This window comes from Aythya ferina, assembly GCF_964211825.1.
Source record: "Aythya ferina genome assembly, chromosome: 9".
Classification (NCBI taxonomy): Eukaryota; Metazoa; Chordata; class Aves; order Anseriformes; family Anatidae; genus Aythya; species Aythya ferina.
In genome coordinates this window covers 23,522,348-23,545,995 of record NC_140305.1, presented here as the reverse complement: position 1 = coordinate 23,545,995, position 23,648 = coordinate 23,522,348, and the positions used below count along the sequence as shown (strand labels likewise).

Here is a 23,648-nt window from a genome sequence, read left to right as displayed (position 1 = left end):
CTGTTTCTTTCACTGCTCCCCACATATTCTCAGATTTCTGACACTGTGGCAAGGGCACTTTGCTCATACCCTGTTACAGATGCAGCATTTTATTATATCTGTATATTAATGCCTGCTGTGTATCTTAAGAAGCATTTTAAAAGAGACTTCCTCTTGCAGCCTGGCTTCTTAGTAGAAGCATGTAGCAGTAGTCCTAAACAAATGCTACATACAGATGGCTGCATATCTTAAATACTTGACCTTCCCCCACGCATGCTTCTTGTTTCTGTTCAGTTTGGTGGCCAACTGCTCTCTGCTCAGTCTGAGCAATTGTTTATGTTAAGACACTCTATGGAAGAAATTAATAGCTTGCATCAGCTGTATGTGCTTGATAACTGCTAACCATGCATTCTCACTCCTCGATGGATGTTCGCAAAGCAATTTAAGCAAGAAAGGTATTTGAAATTGAATATGATTCATGGTGTTTTCCTGAGAGGAGGGAGTTGGGGCTTGGAGCCCCTTTCAAAAGAAGGAAATTTTACCATGTCTTGTATTTTCTTGAGGAGTTCAGTTAGGATGCTTTTTTATTATTATTTTTTTTGTTTGTGTTAAAGGAATCTGAGGGGCACACTTGATGTGTGATCTGACTGTTACGTATTTAATCATTGATGATTAAAGCTAGGGAAGCATCCGTCTCCTGGACCTGTTCATCTTTTTGTGGGCGGTGGGCTTTTTCAGACAGAAATAGAACTGGAAATCTGTTGTGCAGGCATTTGACTTCTAAGCTTGAACCAAGTGGCTGAGCTTAGATCCCTCTTACTTTGGGTGCTGAAGCATTGAGCTAAACACCTAAATTTTGACCGTGATTTTAGATGCAGAAACTAGGTCGTATTTCACAATTTTTATTATATACAGCATTTGTTCATAACTGTTTTCAAAGTAACTTGTTCTGTAAGATGTGTATCATGCTCAAATCTATCAGCTTTTTGAGTTCTGCAACATGAGGTGCAATAGGGTTTCTCTAATACAGCATCTCGTCTGTATTAATCTCTTGTAGTAGGTTTCACAAATACATTGAGTGCTCTTCAGTACTACAACTCGCCATTAAAATTGCCACTAAAATATTTTTTTTTCTTTGAAGACAGTAGCATGCACGTTTTTACAGAGAACACTTCCCTCCCCCGGTCAGTGTTGAATTGTCCTCTTTTGCAACTTTAGAGACTATATGGGAACACTTCTTAAAAATACACTGCTTTTTCCTTTTGTCAGAACAGAAGCTTGTTTGTAAATACACGACTTAAATCTTATCCATTAAACTGTGACAAAATTCTTTACATGCTTAGCAGTGTGACAAACAAGTTTTTGCCTGCGTTAACCAGCTCATCTGAAAGATGATTTCATTTTGCTGTAATACGCTCTTTGGCACTTCATTTTATACGCAGTTGTTTAGAGGACTTATTTTTATTTGCACTTAGAAATGCAGATTAGTTTGTCTCGCTTGCTCTTCTTCTTAGTGCGTGAGTGGAAGAGGTGCAAGGGATCAACCCAAGAGACTGCCAAAGGTGGCCTGCAAGGAACAAAAAGAGGTATGTGTGTGAGGAGGGCAGGACCTGTTCTTTTTTGAAACATACTTTTTTTGATTTATGGTATTTTGGAGGCCTGTATTTTTGCATGTGTCCTGCTTGGTGGTATTTTAGAGATGTATGAAATAAATTATATGCTTTCTGGGAAGCCTTGTGGTTTACCATATGTTATATATGCCTCACTTCTTACTCTAACTGAAAAATGAAACTTCTGCAGTCACTTTTTAATTAAAAAGGAAAAAAATCACTTTTTAAAAAATAATAACTGTTCTTCCTTAGAGCTGACTTTAAAGACAAAAACTCTGTACAGGCTGCCTCGGTTTTAAACCAAAGGTGTTGAAACCTAGCAGTGAGGGTGCTATTTGTGAATTACACTTTAAGACAACTTTAAACGTTAATTTTGTAAGTTTCCGAAGAATTTGAAAATTCAGAACAGTTAGCAACAAAAGCCAGATCCCTCCCATGCTCTGCTATTGCAGTTGATTATATCTTGCAAGGGTTTGTAACTCAGGTTTTAGTTCCTTTTGGATCTGTTTTGCACAGTCCACAGTAAAAATTGTAGGTGGAGTTAACCTGCTTTAGACAGTCCTCTACCTAGAAACTTTCTTATGTTGCCTAATTATTGTAGCTCTATAGCAACATTATTACAGCACAATGGTTACCGGGATTTGCAATTTGAAATGGAAAATGTGCAGAACTTTTAAAACCCAAATGAAATGATGATGCTGAATTCCTAAGCTTCCTACATCAGCAGGTCTAATAAAAGATGTAATATCCACCCACATGCAGCTTGCTTGTATCCCCCTCAGTGGCACGCATCCTCCCTACCCTGGGCAAAAACAGTTCATGTTTGCATGTAAGGCTGGAATCTCTTGTACTGTTTAAACAGAGAAAATTACAAATGTTTATTAAATCCCTCTACAGAATCATTAATTTTACTATTTTCTGTCATTTCCATTCTGGAAATGCTGCAGATGTAGCAGCAGTGCTTGATGTAGCAGCCAAAAAGGAAGCCAATGCTTGCACAGTCATGTAATTCTGCATTGCTGCAGGCTAAAGAACAGCATTTATGAGAAGTACCAGGGTGCTTACTACACACTGCACAATGTTAGAATTCATTTAAACATATTTATAACACTTCTGTGCTTTGAAATGTACAAACAACAAACGTAGGTATCAAACTGCATGTTGAGGTGGAATGACTGGTATTTATTAATTACTGTGCGTTGCTAAATTAGATCAAGTGCAGTCAGATGCAAAGATGAGCCAAGAGTAGTTTTATGGACCAACATCTGTGAAACTTCCTTAAATACACAAATCTTATTTGCAGTGCATGTCAAGTGGCTGGAAAGTACAAAGTTATCAGTCCTGATCAGCTTCCAGTTCATGAAACTCAGAGTGCGTAGAGGCTGATGTTTTCAGGTGCAGACGTTTCAGCTGCGATTCTGCTGCTACAGAGGACTGAGTCTGGCAAGTAGTAGGGTAAATGTAGGGAAGGAAAAGGCGCTTCTCATAATGGTAATAGCTATTATGATAAGTGCTCCCGGAGGAAGGGCTGAGTCAATCTTTAGTGATCTACAATAAAAATAGAGAAACAAAATGAGGTTGGAAAACGCCAAATAGTAGAGTATTAAAGGGAAAAAAAAAATATTTCTCCATTAATTGTGTTCTTCCCTATGACTAAATCGTGGTTTCAGTTTTTAGGAAGCTTTTATCTTTACTTTGGCCTATGTAGAATGAAAGGGATTTATACTTTCCCTTCATTTTCTGTTTTCTCTAGCCCATGAAAAGGGACATAATATTTTTCTACAGGAATTCTATGAAATGTCTACCTCAAGCAGCTCCAAGAGGGAGCACACTTAATTTCAAGTAATTTGGAGGTTTATATCCCTCAGTAAAATTAAGGTTTTCTTTTCGGTACCCCTTCATTTTGTAGGAAAGCCTTGCTTCTGCCTGAGGGCTCTGCAATATGGCAACAGTAAAACAATGATCCTTCTTCTTACACCACCTTCCAATGAGCGTATAAATGGAGGTTGTGCTGTGCTTCAGATTTATGATTCCTTCATCTCTACCCAAATTCTTTAACAATAGAAAGGTCAAGTGGTTTTCTCTAGGCTTTAAAAAATAAATATAACCATTATTGTCTTTATGATCACTGTTACTGTTAAAAGCCCAGGCACAGCTGTTTACACAGTTACTCTAAACCCTGTAATACTATTTAAACTGCCAGCAATTTATTGTTTTTGCAATATAAAGCACCATGTGTCTCCAGGATTGCGCTAGGTGATGTGCAAGCATACAGTGAGATGTTTCCTACCTGCAGATGTTAACTTCAAGGGCAAAACCTGCAAACAAAATAATGTCACACACCAAGGGGAGTGATAACAGAGAAGTCTGTACTTTGTGTATCAGTGCACAACCAATATATGTAGTTTGTAATATGTGAAAAGGAGATTATGCTTCTTTTTATGCATATAAGGGACAATTATATGCTTTAGAGCAATCCTGGAGCTCTACTTTTCTGCCATCATCAGAAGGAAGCGCTGCAGATGTGGTATTTTAAAGGAGAGCTAAAGGAGCCTTGCCAAGCTGTGCTGTGGGGCTGGAGCCCCGCTCAGCCCGGCCTGCCCTGAGGAAACCCGAGCGCATCAAAGGTGCGAAGGCAAAGACTAAAGTGTGCCCAAATCCTCAGCAGCAAGGTAGGCTTTGTTTTTCTCTCTCTGATCATCCTTGCACCCTGGTGCTAGGGAAGGAGAGGACCGAGGCTGCTCACCGTGAGGCGCAGAGGGCACAGGGGGGGCATGGCGTGCCAGGCCCGGGGTCTCCATGCCCAGGGGGACCCTGGCTGAGGTGACCATGCCGGGGGTGGCCATACCCGGGGCCACCAACCCGGGGGTGGCCGTGCCCAGGGCCGCCAGCAGCCGCCTCAGCGGGGCTCTGCCTTCCCTCACAGCCCGGCCCTCAGGGAGCTGCCGCCGCTAAGCGCTGAGGCGAACACCGCGCGGAAAACACCCAAACACCATTTTTTTTCGTTTCATTTCATTTTATTTCCTTTCCTTTTACACATTTTTTTTTATTTTTTTTCACCGTGCCGAGCCGGGGGGGGGGGCGGGCAAGGCACCCTCCCTTCCCCCTTTACGTGAGGCGCCGGCGGCGGCTCCCGCCGTGCCCCAGACGGTGGGCGGGGAGGAGACGGAGAGGGAGGGAGGGAGGGAGGGGGGGGAAGGAGGAGGCGGTGCGCGCCCCCGGCGGGTTCGTGCCCGCGCGTCGCCGCCGCCGCCGTCTCCGCAGTGAGGTCACGGCGGGGGGGGGGGGGAAAGGGGAGCGAGGAGGGGGGCGGCGGCGCGTGCGCGGCGCCTGCTCCGCTCCCGGGCTGCCGGGGCCGCCGCGGCGCCGGGTGAGGGAGGCGGGGGCGCGCATGGAGGGGGGGGGGGGGGCGGCTGAGGCGAGGCTGAGGCGGTGAGGGGGGAGCGGCGGCGGCGGAGCAGCCCCGGGGCCTTGCGGCGTGAGGGGAGCGGGGAGGGGGGCACCGGCACCGGGACGCTGCCCGCGGGGCCCGGCTAACGCTGATTTCCCCCCCCCCCCTCCGTGTGTCTCCCCGCAGGCCGTGTGTGGAGGGGAGGAGAGGAGAGGGGAGGGGACCCCCGGCACGGCCCCGAAGTTGGCAGCGCGGCGGAGCAGGCCCCGGGAGCCCCGGCTGAGGGGCTGGGAGGCTTCTGGTACCTCAGCACCGAGAGGCTCCGGGTGGTTTCTGAAGGGAAAGCGGCCGAGGATGGCCGCTCCCGCACCGCCTCCCTGCCTGCCGAATCGCCCTTCCCGGCGGATTGTGTGAAGCGGCGGCGGGGTGCGAGGAATAACCCGTATCACGGCGTGTTTTTGTAGCAGAGAAGCGAACAAATATTTATAAAACTTAATATCTAACCTCTCCAGTCTTAATTTTGTAGTATTACACGCGAAATGGGTCACGGTTTTTTTTCCCGTTGGAGGCTGAAGCGTTAACTTCGTACCGACAGGAATGCAGAGCGTGGTGTGCCGGAGGTAACCGAGATCGCTTCAGGTTGTCGTGGTTTTCGTATTTTTTTATACAAACCAGCAGGAAAATGCACGCTCGAGACTTTTAATTAATTAAAGGGTCTGGTGTGTAGCGATGGAAAGCCCGCAGACAAACTTCCCGCTGGGTCTGGTTTCAGAGCAGAAGAGGACGGGGATGCAGGAGGACGGGAGCCCCCCGTTCAAAAAAGCAATGACAGAAATGCACGTAAGCAGCCAAGTGCGAGTCGTAATAAATAAATTGCCAACAATAAAGAAGGAAAACTTGGACGACTATGATGAAACTCCTATGGAGGCTGATGGGGAAAATGCCAAGCCAAACAGTACTTCAGTCTCTGAGCCTTTGAATTTAAATCCAGGTCTGAAACACACGTTGGCACAGTTCCACTTGAGCAGCCAGAGCTCCCTGGGTGGACCGGCAGCTTTTTCAGCGCGCTATTCCCAGGAAAGCATGTCTCCCACCGTCTTCTTGCCTCTTCCATCACCACAAATCCTGTCTGGGCCGCTGCTCATTCCTCCAGACAGTTCCACCGAGCTCACTCAGACGCTGCTGGAGGGGGAATCCATCTCTTGTTTCAAAGTCGGAGGGGAAAAAAGACTTTGCCTGCCTCAAGTGTTGAATTCGGTTCTCCGAGACTTTTCTTTGCAACAGATTAATACCGTGTGTGATGAACTGTATATATACTGCTCAAGGTGCACTTCTGACCAGCTTCATATTCTCAAGGTTTTGGGAATTCTTCCGTTCAACGCTCCCTCCTGTGGGCTGATTACACTGACTGATGCTCAGAGACTATGCAATGCTTTACTGCGCCCTCGCACTTTTCCCCAAAATGGCAGTTTTCTCCCCGGTAAGAACACCTTGGCCCAACTGAAAGAGACTGGCAGTGCCTTTGAAGTAGAGCATGAATGCCTGGGCAAGTGCCAGGGTTTGTTTGCACCTCAGTTCTACCTTGCGCCGGACGACCCCTGCATCCAGTGCCTGGAGTGCTACGGGATGTTTTCACCCCAGACGTTTGTGATGCATTCGCATAGATCCCCCGACAAGAGGACCTGCCACTGGGGCTTTGAGTCAGCCAAGTGGCATTGCTACCTTCACATTAACCAAAAATACTTAGGGACGTCGGAGGAGCGGGAGCTGAAGCATCTCTTGGAGGAAATGAAGGAGAAATTTAGTGAGAAAAACCAGAAAAGAACTCGGTCCAAAGTAAGTTGGCCTGCTCGTGTAGAACTCCTGAATCTTTCTCTGCTCACGTGTAAATACGCTGTTTGGAAGCACGTTGCTTGCCTTTTGTAAATGGGAACGCTTGTCAAATCAAGCCCAAGTTAAATCTGTGACAGGGCTTCACCATGGAAATATATTTTCGATGAGCAGGTGCTGTCATTTCCCTCTTCGGGCCCTGAGTAATTTCATTCAAGCCGGTTTGGTTTTGTCGGTCCTTTTTCCATTTTCAGATCGGCAGTCTTTGGAAAGTTCAGAACTGTTGCGGAAATACTCATTCTCCCTTTTGACCTTTGAGTACGTTTTATGCGGTATGCCTTGCGGCAGCTGAGCCCAGCAGAAAGGAGCTTGAAAATCAAGTGTTGCGAATTTCTTTGTCATTTGCTAGGTTTACACCAGCACACACGCTCGTGGTGTATGGCCACCTAGCCTGCCAACCACCCATCCCACGACTGTGTGCAGGGTAATGGTGCATCAGTAAGTTGCTGTTCAGAAGCCCAGCTTGTTCAGCTTTCTGTTTAAACCAGTGGTACAGAGAAATATGCCAAAAGAAGAGGGGGTTTTAAGCTGTCCAAGTAATGAGCTGTAGGCCGGTATCTTGACAATGGTTAATAATAGACATAGTATTTTTTCCTAAAATACCGCTGCAAGTCTGCAGTGTGGCTCAAAAATACAGAGCTGCTTTTTCCCCAGTTTAAATAATAAGACGAGCATCAGATACATGGTGAACGTTGCTGGGGAAATAATCATGTCATGCTCAAGGAATAAGTTTTTAAGAGTATATTTGGTAGGAGCAGAGAGTAACAAGTAGATGACAATGAAATGTGCAGGGAATGCCATCAGAGATGTTTGCCTTCACAGAATATACAAGTTTATTGTGCATAATTTAAATTTAGATGTTCTGAAATGGTTCCTGCCCTGCGCTGTGTTTCTTTTTAGTTTATTGGTCATTTAAATGTCTGCTCGCTGGCTGCTGGTTTGATTGATCCCTTTTGCCTGTTGGGTGTTGGGTTGTGGACTCCAAAGGAGCAGCAGCAAGAGCAGGCAGGATCAATGGGCCCAAAAAGGTGTGCAGGGTATTTGACACCTTTCAGTGTAAGCTCCTCAAAACGTAGTGTTGCAGAAGGGCTTACGACAGGAACAAGGATTTGTACAGCTGTGCCAGCCTGCTGTAAGGGATTTTATCAGAACATTTCCACGAAAATCTGCAATATGGCTTGCTTCCACGTGCTGAAGTGCTTAGAGATACAGGTGAGCTCATAGCGAGGAGACTGCTTGTCGTCTGATAAAGGCTGTCGTGACAATCTTTGTCCTTGCAGTGCCAGTACAGGTAATAAACTGTCGCGGAGTGCCTGCATCTGTGGAAATAACCTTCCAGAGTCACACCTACAACACTGCTTGCTTCCTGCTTTATGGTGGCAGATTTCTGACCACAAGATCTTTCAGTTTCCTGTATACGGATGAAAAAATAGCTCAAGTTAACAGTAGCAGTCATTTGGGCTGGACTGCTACAAAAGAAATATTAAAAAAAACTCTTTCTGGAGTCTCCCATTGCACACCTGTATAGTTCTTTCTTCTAAAGCAGCACATGAAATCAGAGTGGGAGAAAAACTCTGAAAACTTGAGCAAAGATAAAATGGTGGGGAGGGTTTTTGCCTTTTTTTTTGGTCTCGCGGATATTCATCTTGAAAGTACAAAAGGTTAGAAGAGTTTAATAGGGGAGTGTTGGGATCACAGCCGCTGCTTCCTTGTCCTGGGGAAGTTTCTGTAAAATAAGACCCAAAGCAAGAAGAAGAAGCTCGGAGGTAGTAATAATAAATTTCTAATTAAACCTTCTAATTTCTCATTTCTAATGTCTTTGGGACATTCCAAATGAGATCCTGTGCCTTGCCTCTCTCCTTAGCATTTCACTCCGAGCTTACTCACCTCCCAGCGTACTTACGCTTTTGCTTTCAGTATTTTAACAGTAGCCCGATGTTGGCCCTCCCCTGCTGTACTCACACGGTTTTGTACTAATAAGAAAGCTGTAGGCTGTGCGTTTGCCACCAAGTTTCTTGTTTTCTGGCGAGTTCTGGGCTCCGTGGCATCACGCCTGCCTGCCCACTGTGGAAGTGCCTTTGGAAGTGCCCGCGGCACAGCCCTTGGCGTCACCACGGTTCTGGTGGTTGCTGCACTAAAACTGTCCTTGGTTCTCAGGCCACGAGGTGACCACTGTGGTTAACTCCAGAAATGTCTCGAGACAAATGACAAGACTTACTGCCTAAATACAGAATGCACAGAAGGTTTTTCTAAGTTGATGTCTTCTGATGCATCCGGAGTAATCCTGTTTGTTACTGCGAAGGGAATGGAGTTGTCAGGTTACTGCAGCGGCCTTGCCCAGATCCCTAATAAAAGGTCTCAACTTCCTTTAGTGGTCTTCTCTCTAACACCAGTCGTTTGCACTTCATTCTTATGTTTCGTTTTGTAGTAAAGCATCTGGCAAGTGCGTATTACGATGTGGATAGTTTATTGTAGAGGCTCATACAAGCCTTGGAAGTATGAAATCCGCTTTCTGCCTCTCTCAAGCACTCGTAGCATGTCCCTGGCAGAGTTCTCAGCAGAGCTTTTATGTAGGTTTGTAAAGAGATTTTCTTTCGGTTTCATTGCTCCTTTACCCATAATGGGAAATTGGAGATGGAAGAAAATTCTGGTGCTTGCATCACCCTGTACCTCTGCCAAAGGCTGTCTGCTTTCCAGTACCCCAGTTTGTCTGCTGCTGCCCAATTCTGTCTATCTGTATTAATGAAGTGCCATTCCACTCTGAAGTGTTTATTAAAATGTGAATAACATGTGCCTCTCTATTACAGGCACAGTTACTGGGTTTTATTTATTTATTTATTTATTTTTCTTCACTTTAGGTGGATTCACAGCAGAGCCTAGATTTATCCCAGTGGTATCCCATTATAAAGCAAGAAGCAGAAGCTGAACCTCAGCCACCTTCCTTTTTCCATCCCAGGTAACTGAATTTCCTGTGCAGAACTCTGAGCGTCGTATGCATGGGTTAAATTCTTTTAACTATTTAAAGATGGTTTCAAGTGGGAAAAAAAAGTATGTACTTGCAACCTGAAGTGTTAGGAAGAATAATCGAACCCTAACTTTTATTAATTTCTTAGTGTAAATATTAATGAACTGCTTATGAGAGAATTATTGGTACGGGACTCAAGTTGTGATGTATGAGTGTTCTTCAGTAGGAAATAAATTTGAAATGTAATTACAGTTTCCCTTCTCAGAGTAGAAATGGCAGAAGCTAAATTTTAATCTTTCCTGTTGTAATGTAACTCATGTCTGTGAAAAGCTGCACAGGGCCTATTTACCATGAGTGCAACTTAATTTTCTTTCAAAAAAAACTTGCAAAAACTGTCTGAAGACTTTATCCCACACTGAAACAATGACTGCAGCTGAATTGTTGGTTGATTAGTTTCCTGGTTTTAGAAACCAAGTGCGTGTCCTTCACATAGTGTGCACTTTGTATTCTGCATCAAGCACAGAAACAGCCTTTGTTGAAGTACCTCTTACCCTGCATCCCTGCGGGGCAATGCATTTAGTTTGTACGGGTGAGATCAGGCTCTGTGGACGAGCAGCACGCATCAAAGCGACACACATGCACACTAGTTCCATGCAGACTCATGAATAGTAGAACATTTCTGATGGTTCCTCTGTTGGCTGCTTCTATTGGTGCCCCTCCAGAACCAGGAGGAAGGAAAGTGGTGAAGGCAGCAGTGTTGACTCCAACATCATGACAGTAATTATCTGGCCACTGACCTTAACAGATCTGGCAGTTTTTCCTTCTGTACTAGATGAAAGCTGAGTGGCTAGGTTAAGGAAATAGAGACAATTTTTCCTAGAAGTCAGGAGCTGTGAAATCCAGACAGATTTGTAAATGTACGTGGAGAAAAAAGGTGGTCTGATGCTGGTCTCAGGTTTGCCACAGCACTGTCAGTACACGGCTTCGCTGTTTAAAGAGCAGTTTGCTCATTCCCACTACACTGATCCCTTCCGCCATTCTCCGTTGCTAATACGAGGATTACGAAAATGCTAGAGTCTGGATCTGGTGCCACTCTAATTTTACTCTTTGCATTTAAATGAAGACTTCAAATGAGTTTGGTATGATTTTTTTAATCTGTCATGTTTGAAAAATCCATTTTTTGATGACTGTAAAACTCTAGATAATCTAGTCAGTAAAGATGAAGTAGGTCGTTAATTTCTTTTGTGCAGGAAAAATTTTGAAAGGATGTGCTTATTTTTCATTGGAACTTTTACTGTTTGAAATCAGATTAAATTAAACTTACTGCTCTCATTCATCATTTGTTACACATTTTCATTCTTGATTGTACTGTTCTTCTGTTGCAGTTACTACCTTTATATGTGTGATAAAGTGGTTGCCCCAAATGTATCCCTTGCATCACAATACAAGGACGTTGCAAAAACAGCAGTCAAAACTTCAGAAGTAATTAAATCTTCACCTGGACAGTCAGAGAAAAAGCTCAGTAGTGGAAAGCACAAAAAAGTTGCCTCGTATCCAGAGCTTTCTCTTGAAGAACAGGAAAAAATTGACTTGAAAACTAGCATGGAACAGCATAAACATTTAGGTGAGTGAATAAGCTATAAAGAAAATTATGTTGAAAACTTTTCAGTTTTTATAGCATATAATTTTGGAAAGCTCAACACCAACCCAGTATTTTCTGATTGTTTCCACTTCAGTTTTCCAAAAACTCTTTTGACCTTTTCTTAATCTTCAGTCCCCTTTGCATTTTTTTTTTCCCACTCTAAGCTTAGTTTCCTGTGATTATTAGGCTGTGTTCTTCTTTTATCTATAGATCCACCTGTGTCAACTCATTCTGCAAGAGGTGGAAAATCCGAGCGCATTTCTACCAAAAGCACTAGAGACTCTAGACGTGTTGAAGTAGGTAACGTGAGAACCTTGTCCCCCACTCTCATGAAAGACATCAGTTGTGAAGATGACAAGGGGAGGATCATGGAAGAAGTAATGAAAACCTACATCAAACAGCAGGAAAAACTAAATACTATTTTGCGGAGGAAGCAGCAGCTTCAAATGGTACAGTGCCAGTCTGAATGCCTTTAACGTTTGTCTACAGAAAACTAATGTTAGATTTTTGGTTCTAGAATCAATCTCACAGGTGACTTTCATGTAAAAGCACCAGAACACACAGATACTTTTTCACCAGCTTGAATCCAGACAGCAAATATTTAACGTCCTGTGCTTTTATTAGGTTGGAGTTTACTAATAATCGATGTGTTTTCAGTTTGTAACTACTGTGTTCAAGGAGCTCCTTTTATTTTATCCACATGAAAACTACCTTCGAGTGTTTTCCAAACATATAAATATAGTTTAAGTCCTCTAAAAATTTCTCAATATTTAGGATTTTAAGGATCCTAATATCCATCAATATCCTAGGAAAGATGCTATCACTGCCATGTGTAACAAGAATACCACCTTCCTATGTCTATTTGATAAATCTTGTTTTTAGGGGTTTTTATTGATCTTTTTAATAATGGATGACATTAGAAATTGGTGTTCATTTGTGATTTTGCCTCATTTCTATTTTCTATATTAACTTAGGTAAATACTGTCTTGGCTGCTTACATTCATAAGCCAGACCTATATTTTTTAACATTAAGCTCAGAGTTGGTCAGCTCAGATAGGGTCTCAGCGCTGCTGCTTTTAAGGTGTTCTGCTGTTGGAGGTAAAGCTTAGAGAGAAGTTTAAATATATATGTATATTTTGATATTTTTCAAAAGGTTTTAATGTTAACAGAAATAGAAGCCAAACTGTTTCTGGAAACGCTGGGTACTTGAAAATATAAATTATGTCATTATATTGAATGGAGTTCTTGCTACAAAATTCCATGGCAGCACTGATAAGTAATAAGTACCATTACCAGGCTATTGTTACCTTAACGTAAATGTGCTTTTTTGGGCCTCATTGTTTCTAGATACACATTTAAATAACAAGACCAGTGTTTTGCTTCCCTGGTGTTAGAACCAAGGTGTATGTAATCCTGATCTGTCTCCATAGGAAGTGGAAATGTTAAGCAACTCTAAAGCTATGAAGGAACTAACTGAAGAACAGCAGAATTTGCAAAAAGAACTTGAATCTTTGCAAACTGAGCATGCTCAAAGAATGGAAGAGTTTTATTTTGAACAGAGGGACTTGGAGAAGAAACTGGACCAAGTGATGAAGCAGAAGTGTACCTGTGACACCAATTTAGAAAAAGACAAAGAAGCGGAATATGCTGCACAGGTGAGAAGTGTATCAGTAAATTGCAAAGTTATCTCTCATCCAATGTAAGGTTTCGTCTTCTCCATATCTTCTGATGCCATAGACTAACTCTGAAATAAGGGACAATGACAGCATGTTTATTTCCCTGTCCCTTGACTGAAACTGAGGGAGAAACTTACAGAAACACTTCATCTATCAGGTGCTGCATGGTTCCCATTTCAGATACTTGTGTCATATTGCTGAGGAAATAATTAATCATGAACATAAGGTCTACAGTATTCTCATTTAAAATAAGTCATGTTTTTAATGTATGTAGGCTTGTCCATGTTACAGAATTAAACATTATCATTTTAGTTACAGAAATAAGCTGATAATCTTTTTCTTCTTTTTATTGGGAGGGAGGGAGGAAGAGGCAAGTACCAAACCTCTTGACTTCTTTTGCATCAGGTTAGCAGCATACCTTGCTGCTCTTTGTGTTCCTTGGTGGTACCATCTTCTGCACCATCTGATGAAACCCATTCTGTGCTCTATCAAAGTATCTGATCAAGAATTCTGTTTTGGAAATTTTGGGGGGATTTTTGTCCCCCTGTTCCTGTCTTTTGGGTTCAAATATCATAACCTATGGAGGTTTTTCTTTCACCTTCTTTTTGACTTTTACTATTGCTTCTTTTTGATGGAGGTTATTCATGTCATTGCAATAGGAAAAATCCACTACATGACCAAGACAGACTTGGAAAGGCCCTCTTCAAAATTTGTTGCTGTTATGATTAAATGTGTATTGAAGTACTTCATGCAGTCACAGAAAACATAGTCTTTTAAAACAAACAAAATCCGAAACATAAACTCAGTAAAACTTTGTGGTCATTTGATCATAGTTTTATATATTATCTGTTCTTATTGTCTCAAAATAAGAAACAGGCTGTACTTGAGAGACTGGTTTTGGTATTTTTAGGGAGTAGGGCAGTGACTAGCATCATAAATCCTTCTCATGAATTTAATTTCATGACATCCCGCTCCACAGATTCCTAGCCTTTGCTGCCAGAACTAATCCTCTCTGACTAAGGTCTGATTTGCCAAACATCTGGTACAAGCCCTATTACTGCAAGTAACAACATGTTCTAATTTATGAAGATAATCACGTATGGTGTGTTTTGTATGGCTTGTGTAGTTTACGTTCTTTAGAGGATAAAAAACATAGATTGTTCCCCAAAGAGGTATATCAATTGTTTCATTTGATGTTAGAATACTAAATATGTTCCTTCCATGAAAGTATTCTTGATTATTAGTTGTCTAACTATCTGGAATATATCATTTGACTCTTTTTCTTCATTTACCACATCTATTTTTTGGACCCCGGGTTCCAAGCAATTGTCAGAAGCATCTGAGCTAAGCAGAGGTCCTGGCAACAGTTAATTTCCCAGAACTGTCTATACAGCATTAAAACCAGCTTTAATCTGATGTCTTCTTGAAGCCAGTTGCCCCTTTCTCTCTGAGAACTGTGGCCTGAGAAGTACATTTGTACTCTCTGTACATTAAATGAAATTAATGAAAATAGAGGGGTTGGAATTTGGGTAAATGTTTGCTCTTCTATCCAGCCCTGCCTGAAGATGTACTAAGTGTTTTCTCCTCCTTTTTTTTACTCCTTTGTTGACTTGCCTAGTTTAATTGCTGCTTTACCCTGTCAATCACAACAGGGCAGTATAACCAGTACTGAAGCCTTTCCTTACAGCTGGAAACCAAAGCTCAACCAGAGACCTGCTTATGTAGTACGTGCTGTGACATGCAGGCAGTGGGCTTTACCGTGCTGCACCAGTCTACATAATCAAAGCAGTGGAGTCAGAAGACTTGTGTTAGTAGGCTAGTACTGTCTAAGAACTACTTAAATATTTCTGATTATATTAAGAACTGTTTAAATGGTTCTTATTACACAAGTGAAGGTCGGTGTCCATTGAGCAGTATGTTTCTCTGAAATAAGCACAGCAGTTTCTTTGCCAAGGTTGCTGTACAGCGTTCAGCAAACACTAGTGCTCCTGTATGTTCCTCCTTTTTTAATTCTCATGAGCTGTTTTATTTTTTTTTTCAGTGAGATGTACATGTAGCGATTATTTAGATAGACACCCATCATCATCATAAATGCAGATGGAGTTTTTAGATTCACTCCACTTCTGAATCTATTTTTAAATTCAGTGAGGTCTTTTCATAAGAAACAAACATGTAAATCAGTGGTAGACAAGATAACTGGTTTCTAGTCTCCCTGTTGTAACTGAAGGTAGCATACATGTAGGCAACTTGACATGAACTTGGTCACACTTGAAAAATTCCTTAGACTTTTCCAGATCTCACTGTAAAGAAGTTTTGATGGGAAAGAACTGACCCCAATAAATTCAAATCAGTTTCTTAATTATTTAAATCTAGGTGCAATATTTATATGTATATAAGTATGGAGTTGGACTCAATGATCCTTATGGGTCCCTTCCAACTTGGGATATTCCATGATTCTCTAAACAAACTGTGGTTAATTTTAAAAAATGATTTTGTTTCATATATATATATAACAGAAATGCCTTTTTCAGTAGTGGCTGGTATCATTTGGTCTACTTAAGTCTTTCTGATGGTCTGGCAAGTTTCACATTCATGGTACTCCAAAGATTAAAAACTTATTAAATTTTCTGCATTGAAGCACAAAATATTTCATAAGAAATCCTGGATAGACTTGTGTTTATATTTGAACACACATAAATGCGGTTATATTCAGGATTTTCTGCATCTCATTTCACTTTCATTTATGCTAAAGAATATCAAAAGCAGTGTTGGTAGTTTTTGTGCATTCTAAAAATGCATTAAGGCTTTGGAAAAAAATGTAATATTTTGTCAGGTGAGAGAAGTTAACTTGGGAAGTGGAAGAGTGCTATTTATTTTGTAATTTGTGAAACATCTGATGCAGACATTATCACGGTCTTCCATTACATATTATTGATATGGGCTGATGTGGCAGTTCATCTAACTAGAATTTATATGTGTTTAAAAATCAATGTCTTCCATTTTTTTGATTATAATATGATGTTTGTGGAACTTTCCTTATTGGTGTCATTTGCTACTGGTATAGTAGGTGTAGCATAATCCTTGATAACTGTAGAAAATGAGCTGATAAATAATCGTGAAAAATATTTCTATCTGATTCATAGGGTGGTCATCAGTGGGTTCTTGAATGATTGATGTTTACAAATACGTTTGCTAAAATTAAATGTCTGTCTTCTCTTTTACAGCTAGCAGAATTGAGACAGAGATTGGATCATGCAGAGGCAGATAGACAAGAGCTTCAAGACGAACTGAGGCAAGAACGAGAGGCAAGGGAAAAGTTAGAGATGATGATAAAAGAATTGAAGCTACAGATCTTGAAATCTTCAAAAAATGGAAAAGGAAAATAGAAATTCAAAGAGGAAGCATGACTGTGTCTTTCAAACAGGGTGTTTTGTTTTTTAACGAATTGTAAGCTGTTTCTGTGTGATAAGAGAAAGTATTCTCTACAGATTTCTATTTGCCAGACAAGTCCAGATGAAGATATACATATATATAAATAAATAGATAGGTATACATTTTTAGATTTTCCTAACTAATGAAAATCTGCATTTATTTGTACTGGTGTTTCTCAAACTATTGAAAAAAAAAAAAAAGAAACTTATGATTCAGAGTGACCAGTTTCTGTTTATTTCTAATGCAGACTTGAGGACCCACCTTTTAACATTGTCTGTTAAAATGTAGTTGGTGATCTTTATTTTAGTATCAGTTGCACATCCAGTTATAAAAAAAAATAATAATAATAAAAAATTGAAAAATCTGATTCCTTCAAGGCCAAGAATAGTTTGGGTTTCAGTGAGAATTTTTTGTGTTTTCTAATTGGAGAAAGTAAAGGCAGCTTTTCATCAAAAGGTAATACTCAAAATCACCATGACAATAGATGATTATCAGAAGTGATTTGCCAGCATGAGTTTTTCCCATAATTTTGTTACGTGAAATCAAGCTGATCTTTTCCATATGTGCTATTTAAGAATTCATTCTCTCTAAAGCATTTTACAGTAATCATTTGGTTACTATGCTAGAAGAAGAAAACATTAGGCTTTTTTTTTGTAAATTAAAAAAAAAGCATCAAAAATGAAATCTTCTGAAATATAAAAATCACATTTTCTTTTATTGTCTTCTGTACTGCAGGTAAAGCAGACTGTTTATGAAGGCTTGTAGTGACAGGAGAAAGGGCAATGGTTTAAAACTGAGGGAAAGTAAATTTAGATATAAGAAATTTTTTTTAATGATGAGACACTGGAACACGTTGCCCAGAGAAGTTGTGGGTGCCCCATCATTAGAAGCATTCAAAGCTAGGTTAAACAAAAAAAAAAATTAAAAAGGAAATAAAAAAAAATAAATAAAAAGGAAAGAAGAGGAAAAAAAGTATTGGTTTCTTTGGTACCCCAAGCCTCCATGCTTTGAGCTTCTTGCTAACTAGTGGGTTTTTCTTTCATCACATAAAACAGGCCTTAACTGACATAATGATAATTGCTTAGAAAAATCAAGTTCTAAGATATGGCACTTTGAAAATCACTTTGATAGTTTCTACATTTGAATGGCATGGTAACGTTGCCATGAATTAAGAAATACAGCATGTTCGTTGAGCTATAACATTTAAAAATGTGTAATTGTACAGAATTTCTGTTTTATGTATATATAACATTTACTTGAGTACTTCAGAAGTCTGATGCCTGGTAGATTCAATGCATGACTACAGATTAAGATGAAGTACTTCTTTGCACTTCTTTCCAAAAAGTTTGATATAGCTGACAGGTGTTAGCTGATTATGTCGATGACTAGAGATGTCTTAGCAGTTTTGTTATTTCACTACATAATTTTAAACTGTGCTTTAGCTCCTGTTACATTTTTTAAGGTACTTAGGTTTATAACTCTCATAATAATTCAGTTAGTACTGGTGAAACCACTAGTAAAAGCCTACTAGCACCGATTTTTATTCTGAACTAGTAAAACTGAAAACTTCTAGTTCTTCCTTATCTCTCTGTTAGTGGTATAATAGAATTGAGTATCATAGAGAAAGATAAAATTGCACAAATCTTTCAATCGAATGAAAAATTAGGTAATAAATGTCATGGAGTCATAGAATGATTCTTTTATAGCTGTATATAATTTTGTCTATGGGCTCTATGTCATATTTACACTGATAATTAAGGCAGGTTAGGTGAAAAAAATATGAAACACTTTGGCAATGTTAATCAGAAAAGAGGGCCCAGATTACATTTTTCCCTTCTTCCTCAACTCCATCTCCAAATTATGACTGAAAAAAAAAAAAGAAAAGACTGTCTTTACAGCCTAGTGATGGTTTGGAAGGAAATGTACTGATTATAAATTATTCTGCTTGCGTGTTCACCACTTGCTTTAAGATCACTTGTATGTTTTATTTTAATAACCACCAAGAACATGGCTGTAGGGGGAGTGGGCAAGGATGTTGGTAAAAGTGTGATTATTGGGCGCTGCAGCTTGAAGTTGGATTAGCTAAATTGATAAATAGGAAAACACCATCATGGGGAATGACAAAATTTCATCTGGGTATTATCAGAGGATCAAAAGAGACTGTTTGGAGCTGCTTTTCAGTATCAGTGTTTTGAACCAAACTTGTTCACTTGTCAGTGTAGAGAAGGCCACGCGTTAGGGCTGGAGTACGGGATTTACGCAGTGTTTGTAGCTTAGCTGTCGAATGTATGGCATCCTCACGGGGTTATTATACCAGAGTACTGTATATTCACTCTTCATTCAGGTCTTGTCTATGTTACGTGACTTCCGCTCCCATTTTGCCACTGGTTGCAGTGGGGGACCAGTACAGCCGGGGGTCCGTGCCTCAGGCAGTGCTTCCACTGCGTGCCACCCAGGCTCGCTGGCTCCTGCTGTAGACCAATAAAATGCTGGTGGCCGTAGTTTGTACTAATATTTTCACTGCTGCAAAAACTTGAGCAGTTTATAGCAGTTTTAGCAATTCCAGCTGCAGGTAAGGCCTCCTAATACTTCTAAAACATCTGGCTGAAAAAGCTAATTGAGCATTTATTAAAATGACTTAAAAAGTAGCTGTGTAAATATTCCATTTAGTTAATCTGAAGTTAGGATGCATTTTAAATTGTTGTAATCCTCTTAAAATTCTTAAATATTACTTTCAGGTTCTTTACATAACATAAATAATTTTCATATGTGTAGACTTAATTTTATACTGATTTTAAGTAATAATGTATACATAAATGTGCCATAGATTTTGTGTGTTCGGTCTTTGAAAGATAGTTTTTTAGTAAATTGTAAATAATATGATGCAAGTTCCAGAACAAATATGTTGACCCTTTTTCACTACCTTATGCTAGTTAATATTGAGTGGTTTATTTTACAACTCAATACAGGAACTTGGATTGAACGCTTAAGGGCCTTCACTTAAGTGCACACCTAATGGTAGAAGTGAATTCTGTCACTAGGTACCTGCTTTTAGCCATGGCATGCTCGTTTTATGTATTATTGTTTGTTCTGCCTTCAGGTTTTGGTTGCTGACCATTTAGGCAGGAAGCTGTTCTCTCAGATAGTTGTGACATTAAGTCTTTAGGAAGAAAATCCTGGAATTGTTCGCAATTTTAAATCTTCGTTATTAAACACCTAGACTGAAATCAAAGTTGCTTAGTGCACCTTTTGGAACAAAGTAGGATTCAGGCAGAAATACCTAAATTGCTCCTACGCTTTTTGACAAGAACTTTCACAAGCTTTGTGTGCTCTGATGAGCAAGAGAATATAAGAATTGAGAGAAATTTTGCCAGTCTGAAAGTACCCTCATTCATGGTGTAGCCATGTGTCCTTAGACGAAAGAGATTTTATGTAAAATCTCCAAACTTGAGTCCGTCTGTGTTTTAATTTTTGTAAAGCATATATTTTAGCTTGAGAACTTAGGTGAATGTAGTTACGTTTCACATCCTCCAACTAATTTTATTCTATATTTAATATATTAATAGCCTAGGTGTAAAACCATTTGTATATAGTAAAGGCGTAATGCAATTAGTGAAGTAGGAAAAGTGGAGTGGGAGCATAAAGCTACCGGTGGCCTGAAAAAATACGGCTTGGTCCATATTTTAGAAGTCACAACTGTTTATTCATGCATTCTTGATTTATACTGGGGGTTGGATAGCTATAATGTGTTAAGAAATTTTTGGAAAACTTTCCTAGCATTAGTTGTGAAGTTGGCCTTGAAGTGCTGTCACGGTCAGCTTCCTAGAATTCACTTGTTTGTAGAGTATATATTTTGACTGTCAGCAAAGATAACAACTTTGTATTTTTTCTGCACTTAATTCATGTAATTGATCCACACAACAGAGTTTTCTATAATATGGTGAAGTCAACAAACGATATAACGACACCTACCTGTTAATCTGTGCTTGAACTATACCAGTAGTTTTATTGAAGCTGTCAGCAGCAAGCAGCAAGAAGCTGCAAATTTGGATCTTTTTGCTCATTTGTAGTGAGAGAAGTGTTCATCAGTGTTTTCATTACAGAAAGCTTGTAGAATTTTCTATTTGTTGCACATCTATTTCAAAAAGATCCTTTTTTTTTTTTAGCTTTTGTGAAAGCAGACATTGCTTACCAATCGCACGACAGGTTCACTGTGTGTCTCTATTATTTAGATTTTTGCCATTACTTTTTTTTTTTTTTTTCCAGAGTTAGTGGTTCAGTTGGGAAATGCTTGAAAAATGAGTTTTAAGCACTTCATCAAGCACAGCAAATGGTTAAAATTTTGTATTTGGAAAATTGATTATATGTAACAATACCAATTGATTTTTTTTTTGTCTTCGAATATAGATACCTCACTTAAAGGAAAGCACAGTTATACTGTATTTAAAATAATTCTAGGAAATAATAAAAAGTTGGTCTAAAATATTTTGTTGCAGTTACGTTGCTTTCTGTGATGGACAAAATCTGTTTTTGTGTTTTCCTACTTGCTCTCAGAAGTATTTATTGATGTTGACATGCCAATACGATTATCTGAAATTCCAGAAAGTAGTTGCAAAACACCAGTCTGTTTAGCTCAAGGCGACAGGGTGGATGACTATTCCGAAACCGTAGTAAAAGCCTGTGAAAACGATCAGTGCATTCAAGGATTTTTAATACTTTGCCAATGATGTACAGTCTTACTGCTAGCGTTGCTGTGGTTGCATTACATGACACACAAAACTGTCCTCTACCTCACGTGAGATTAACAGATATTTTATATGGTTTTAGTAAACAAGAGGCTTCTATCTGGTCACTTAGTTTACAAATTTTGAATTATATTTATTGAAACATGACATACTGTGCTCTTAGCTTATACCTCAATTGTATTTTGTGCTGTTATCCATTTTCATGCCATGTAAATACATGTACAGATTGTGGACTCAAATAAAAAACTGTAATGTCACAACGCTTGTCTCCGTAATGTTTTTGTACACTGAGATACAAATGTGACTTTCTGAAGGTGTTTAACAACGGTGCTTTTTTAGAGAAGACAATCTGCCTTGCTTTGATCACAATAAATGAAGACCTGATTACACTGAAGCTTTGTTAGCAGAACTCCCACAGCCTGCAGCAGCTCCCCACTTTTATAAAGGGCATTTTTAGCAAAACCTACAAGATCTCCCTCACAATGAGTCCATTTCCTAAGCCTCGTAGGGCTCCGTGAAGATATCGACAGTAACATTTCTCTGTATCTTGACACAGAGTTGGTGTTTGTATGTGTAAACACAACCACTTGTGTATTTGGCATGTTCTCCGGTGCACAGCTTTTGTTGCTACTTAACTACTCCAGCAATGTTTGAGTCGTTCACACCTCTCCTTATTAGATTAGTAATGAAGAAAATAACGCACATCACCATATAAAACACCGCGATGTATAACCATTTAAAATCAGAAATGATAATTATACTTTATTTGCTGAAAAATATTTTTATTTACTGCTGATGGAAACTCTGCCCTACAGTGGCTCTAAGGAGTTCCCAGGTTTTGTAAAACCCACAGGATTACATGGTTTCAAATCTAGGAGATGATGCTGTGATCTGTTGAACACAATCATGTCTTCCAAGAAGAACAATACTAGTTTCACTCGAGAGATGATGTTTATCTCCTGAATAACAAATGAGCAAACGTATTTTGAGGGAAAGATTAATCCACCTAGAACCAACCCCTAGGCAATGTGGAGATGGCACCCGGACATAAATAACAGCAGTGAGCATCGAGGAAGTCAATGGCAAGACAGCAGGCAGCATGGCTTTACAAAAATGCGATTAACCAGGCACAGAAAATGAAACGACAAGGAGCGTAGGCAATGATATAATGCAAAAGCAAACATTAAATTTGTGTTTATTATAAAAGCTCATCTTTACAGGTGATTTTCATCCCTGTAGTACTGTTTAGGCAGTAACTACAGTGTTCAGATGAGGTTGTGATGAAACAAAGCTGTGGCCCCTGAATTGTGATGCTCAGGAATGTGAAAAATAAGGCTCTGCATGGTCTTATTCGTGGTTTTTACTTTGTTTGCTAAGGAACAGGAAAAATACTGCTGGATGAAGAGCAGGATATGTTTCATTCACGATTTACTAACCCTGGAGCATGGCTTTCAATATTTCTGTTTCATCAACAGCCACAGGAATGAATCAGTCACTGTTCGGTATTTTGCATCTGATTTTTCCCCTGCCGATGCAGTGCTGGAGGCACTCCGCTAGTGGTCTCCCCAGGCACGTTTTTTTCCGTGTAAATCCAAACCCTCTGCAAAATCAGAAGCTGTGGTGGACACACAGTGATGACATTCCTTTAGGGATGTGTTGGCGTCCAGTAACATAAATGTGTTTGCAATAATACCAAGTAAAAAAGGGAAAACAGCGTGTCTGCCTGTTTCTGCAGATACAGGATTGTCTGTGAAGTTTTCCTTTTGACATTTGGAAACGGGCTGTTCTTTGTTTTATGAGGTAGGCTAAAAGTTACGCCCGTAATGAGTCTGAGTAAAAAGCCACTTATTCTAAATGTTAGCGTTTAAAAATGGAAATGAGGTGCTGCCTAAAGCAAACTTAAGACTCTGAGGGTGTTAATTAAGACTTTTGAAACCTCAGGCATGAGAGAACGCAGAGATGGCTCTTTTATGTTTTGCAGTTACTGAAAACATCAGAAAAGAAACAAGACCAATTATGTGCATTTACTGCAGGAGTGCCGATGGCTCTGAGGAGACGATCAGTTCCGTCTCTCGAGTAACTCTGTCCACCACGTTTCTTGCCTTATTTTTCCATGATGTGACAGAAAGTGTGATCGTTTGTCTTCAGCCCTAAAACACCGCTTTGATTTTTATCTTGAGCCTGAATTTTCAGCAGCCGGGCTGCCTGCACGTGAATAAAGTAGCCTGTTTTGTCGTCTGAGCACTGGCGGAGGCGATTCTGCATCCCCTGTCCACATCCTCCTCCTCCTCCAGCTCCCTGCGATGAGCTGGCAGAAG

General features: G+C 40.2%; 1 protein-coding gene across 1 annotated transcript; it reads left to right on the top strand.

The window, feature by feature from the left end:
• Nucleotides 1–5,143: 5,143 nt before the first annotated feature.
• SKIL (SKI like proto-oncogene) lies at nt 5,144–21,590 on the top strand. Its single transcript, XM_084530195.1, has 6 exons — nt 5,144–6,816; nt 9,729–9,826; nt 11,221–11,459; nt 11,688–11,926; nt 12,908–13,132; nt 16,378–21,590. Exons 1-6 carry the CDS (start codon nt 5,710–5,712, stop codon nt 16,537–16,539), a joined length of 2,070 nt encoding a protein of 689 aa, XP_084386321.1. The 5' UTR covers nt 5,144–5,709; the 3' UTR covers nt 16,540–21,590.
• Nucleotides 21,591–23,648: the final 2,058 nt, after the last annotated feature.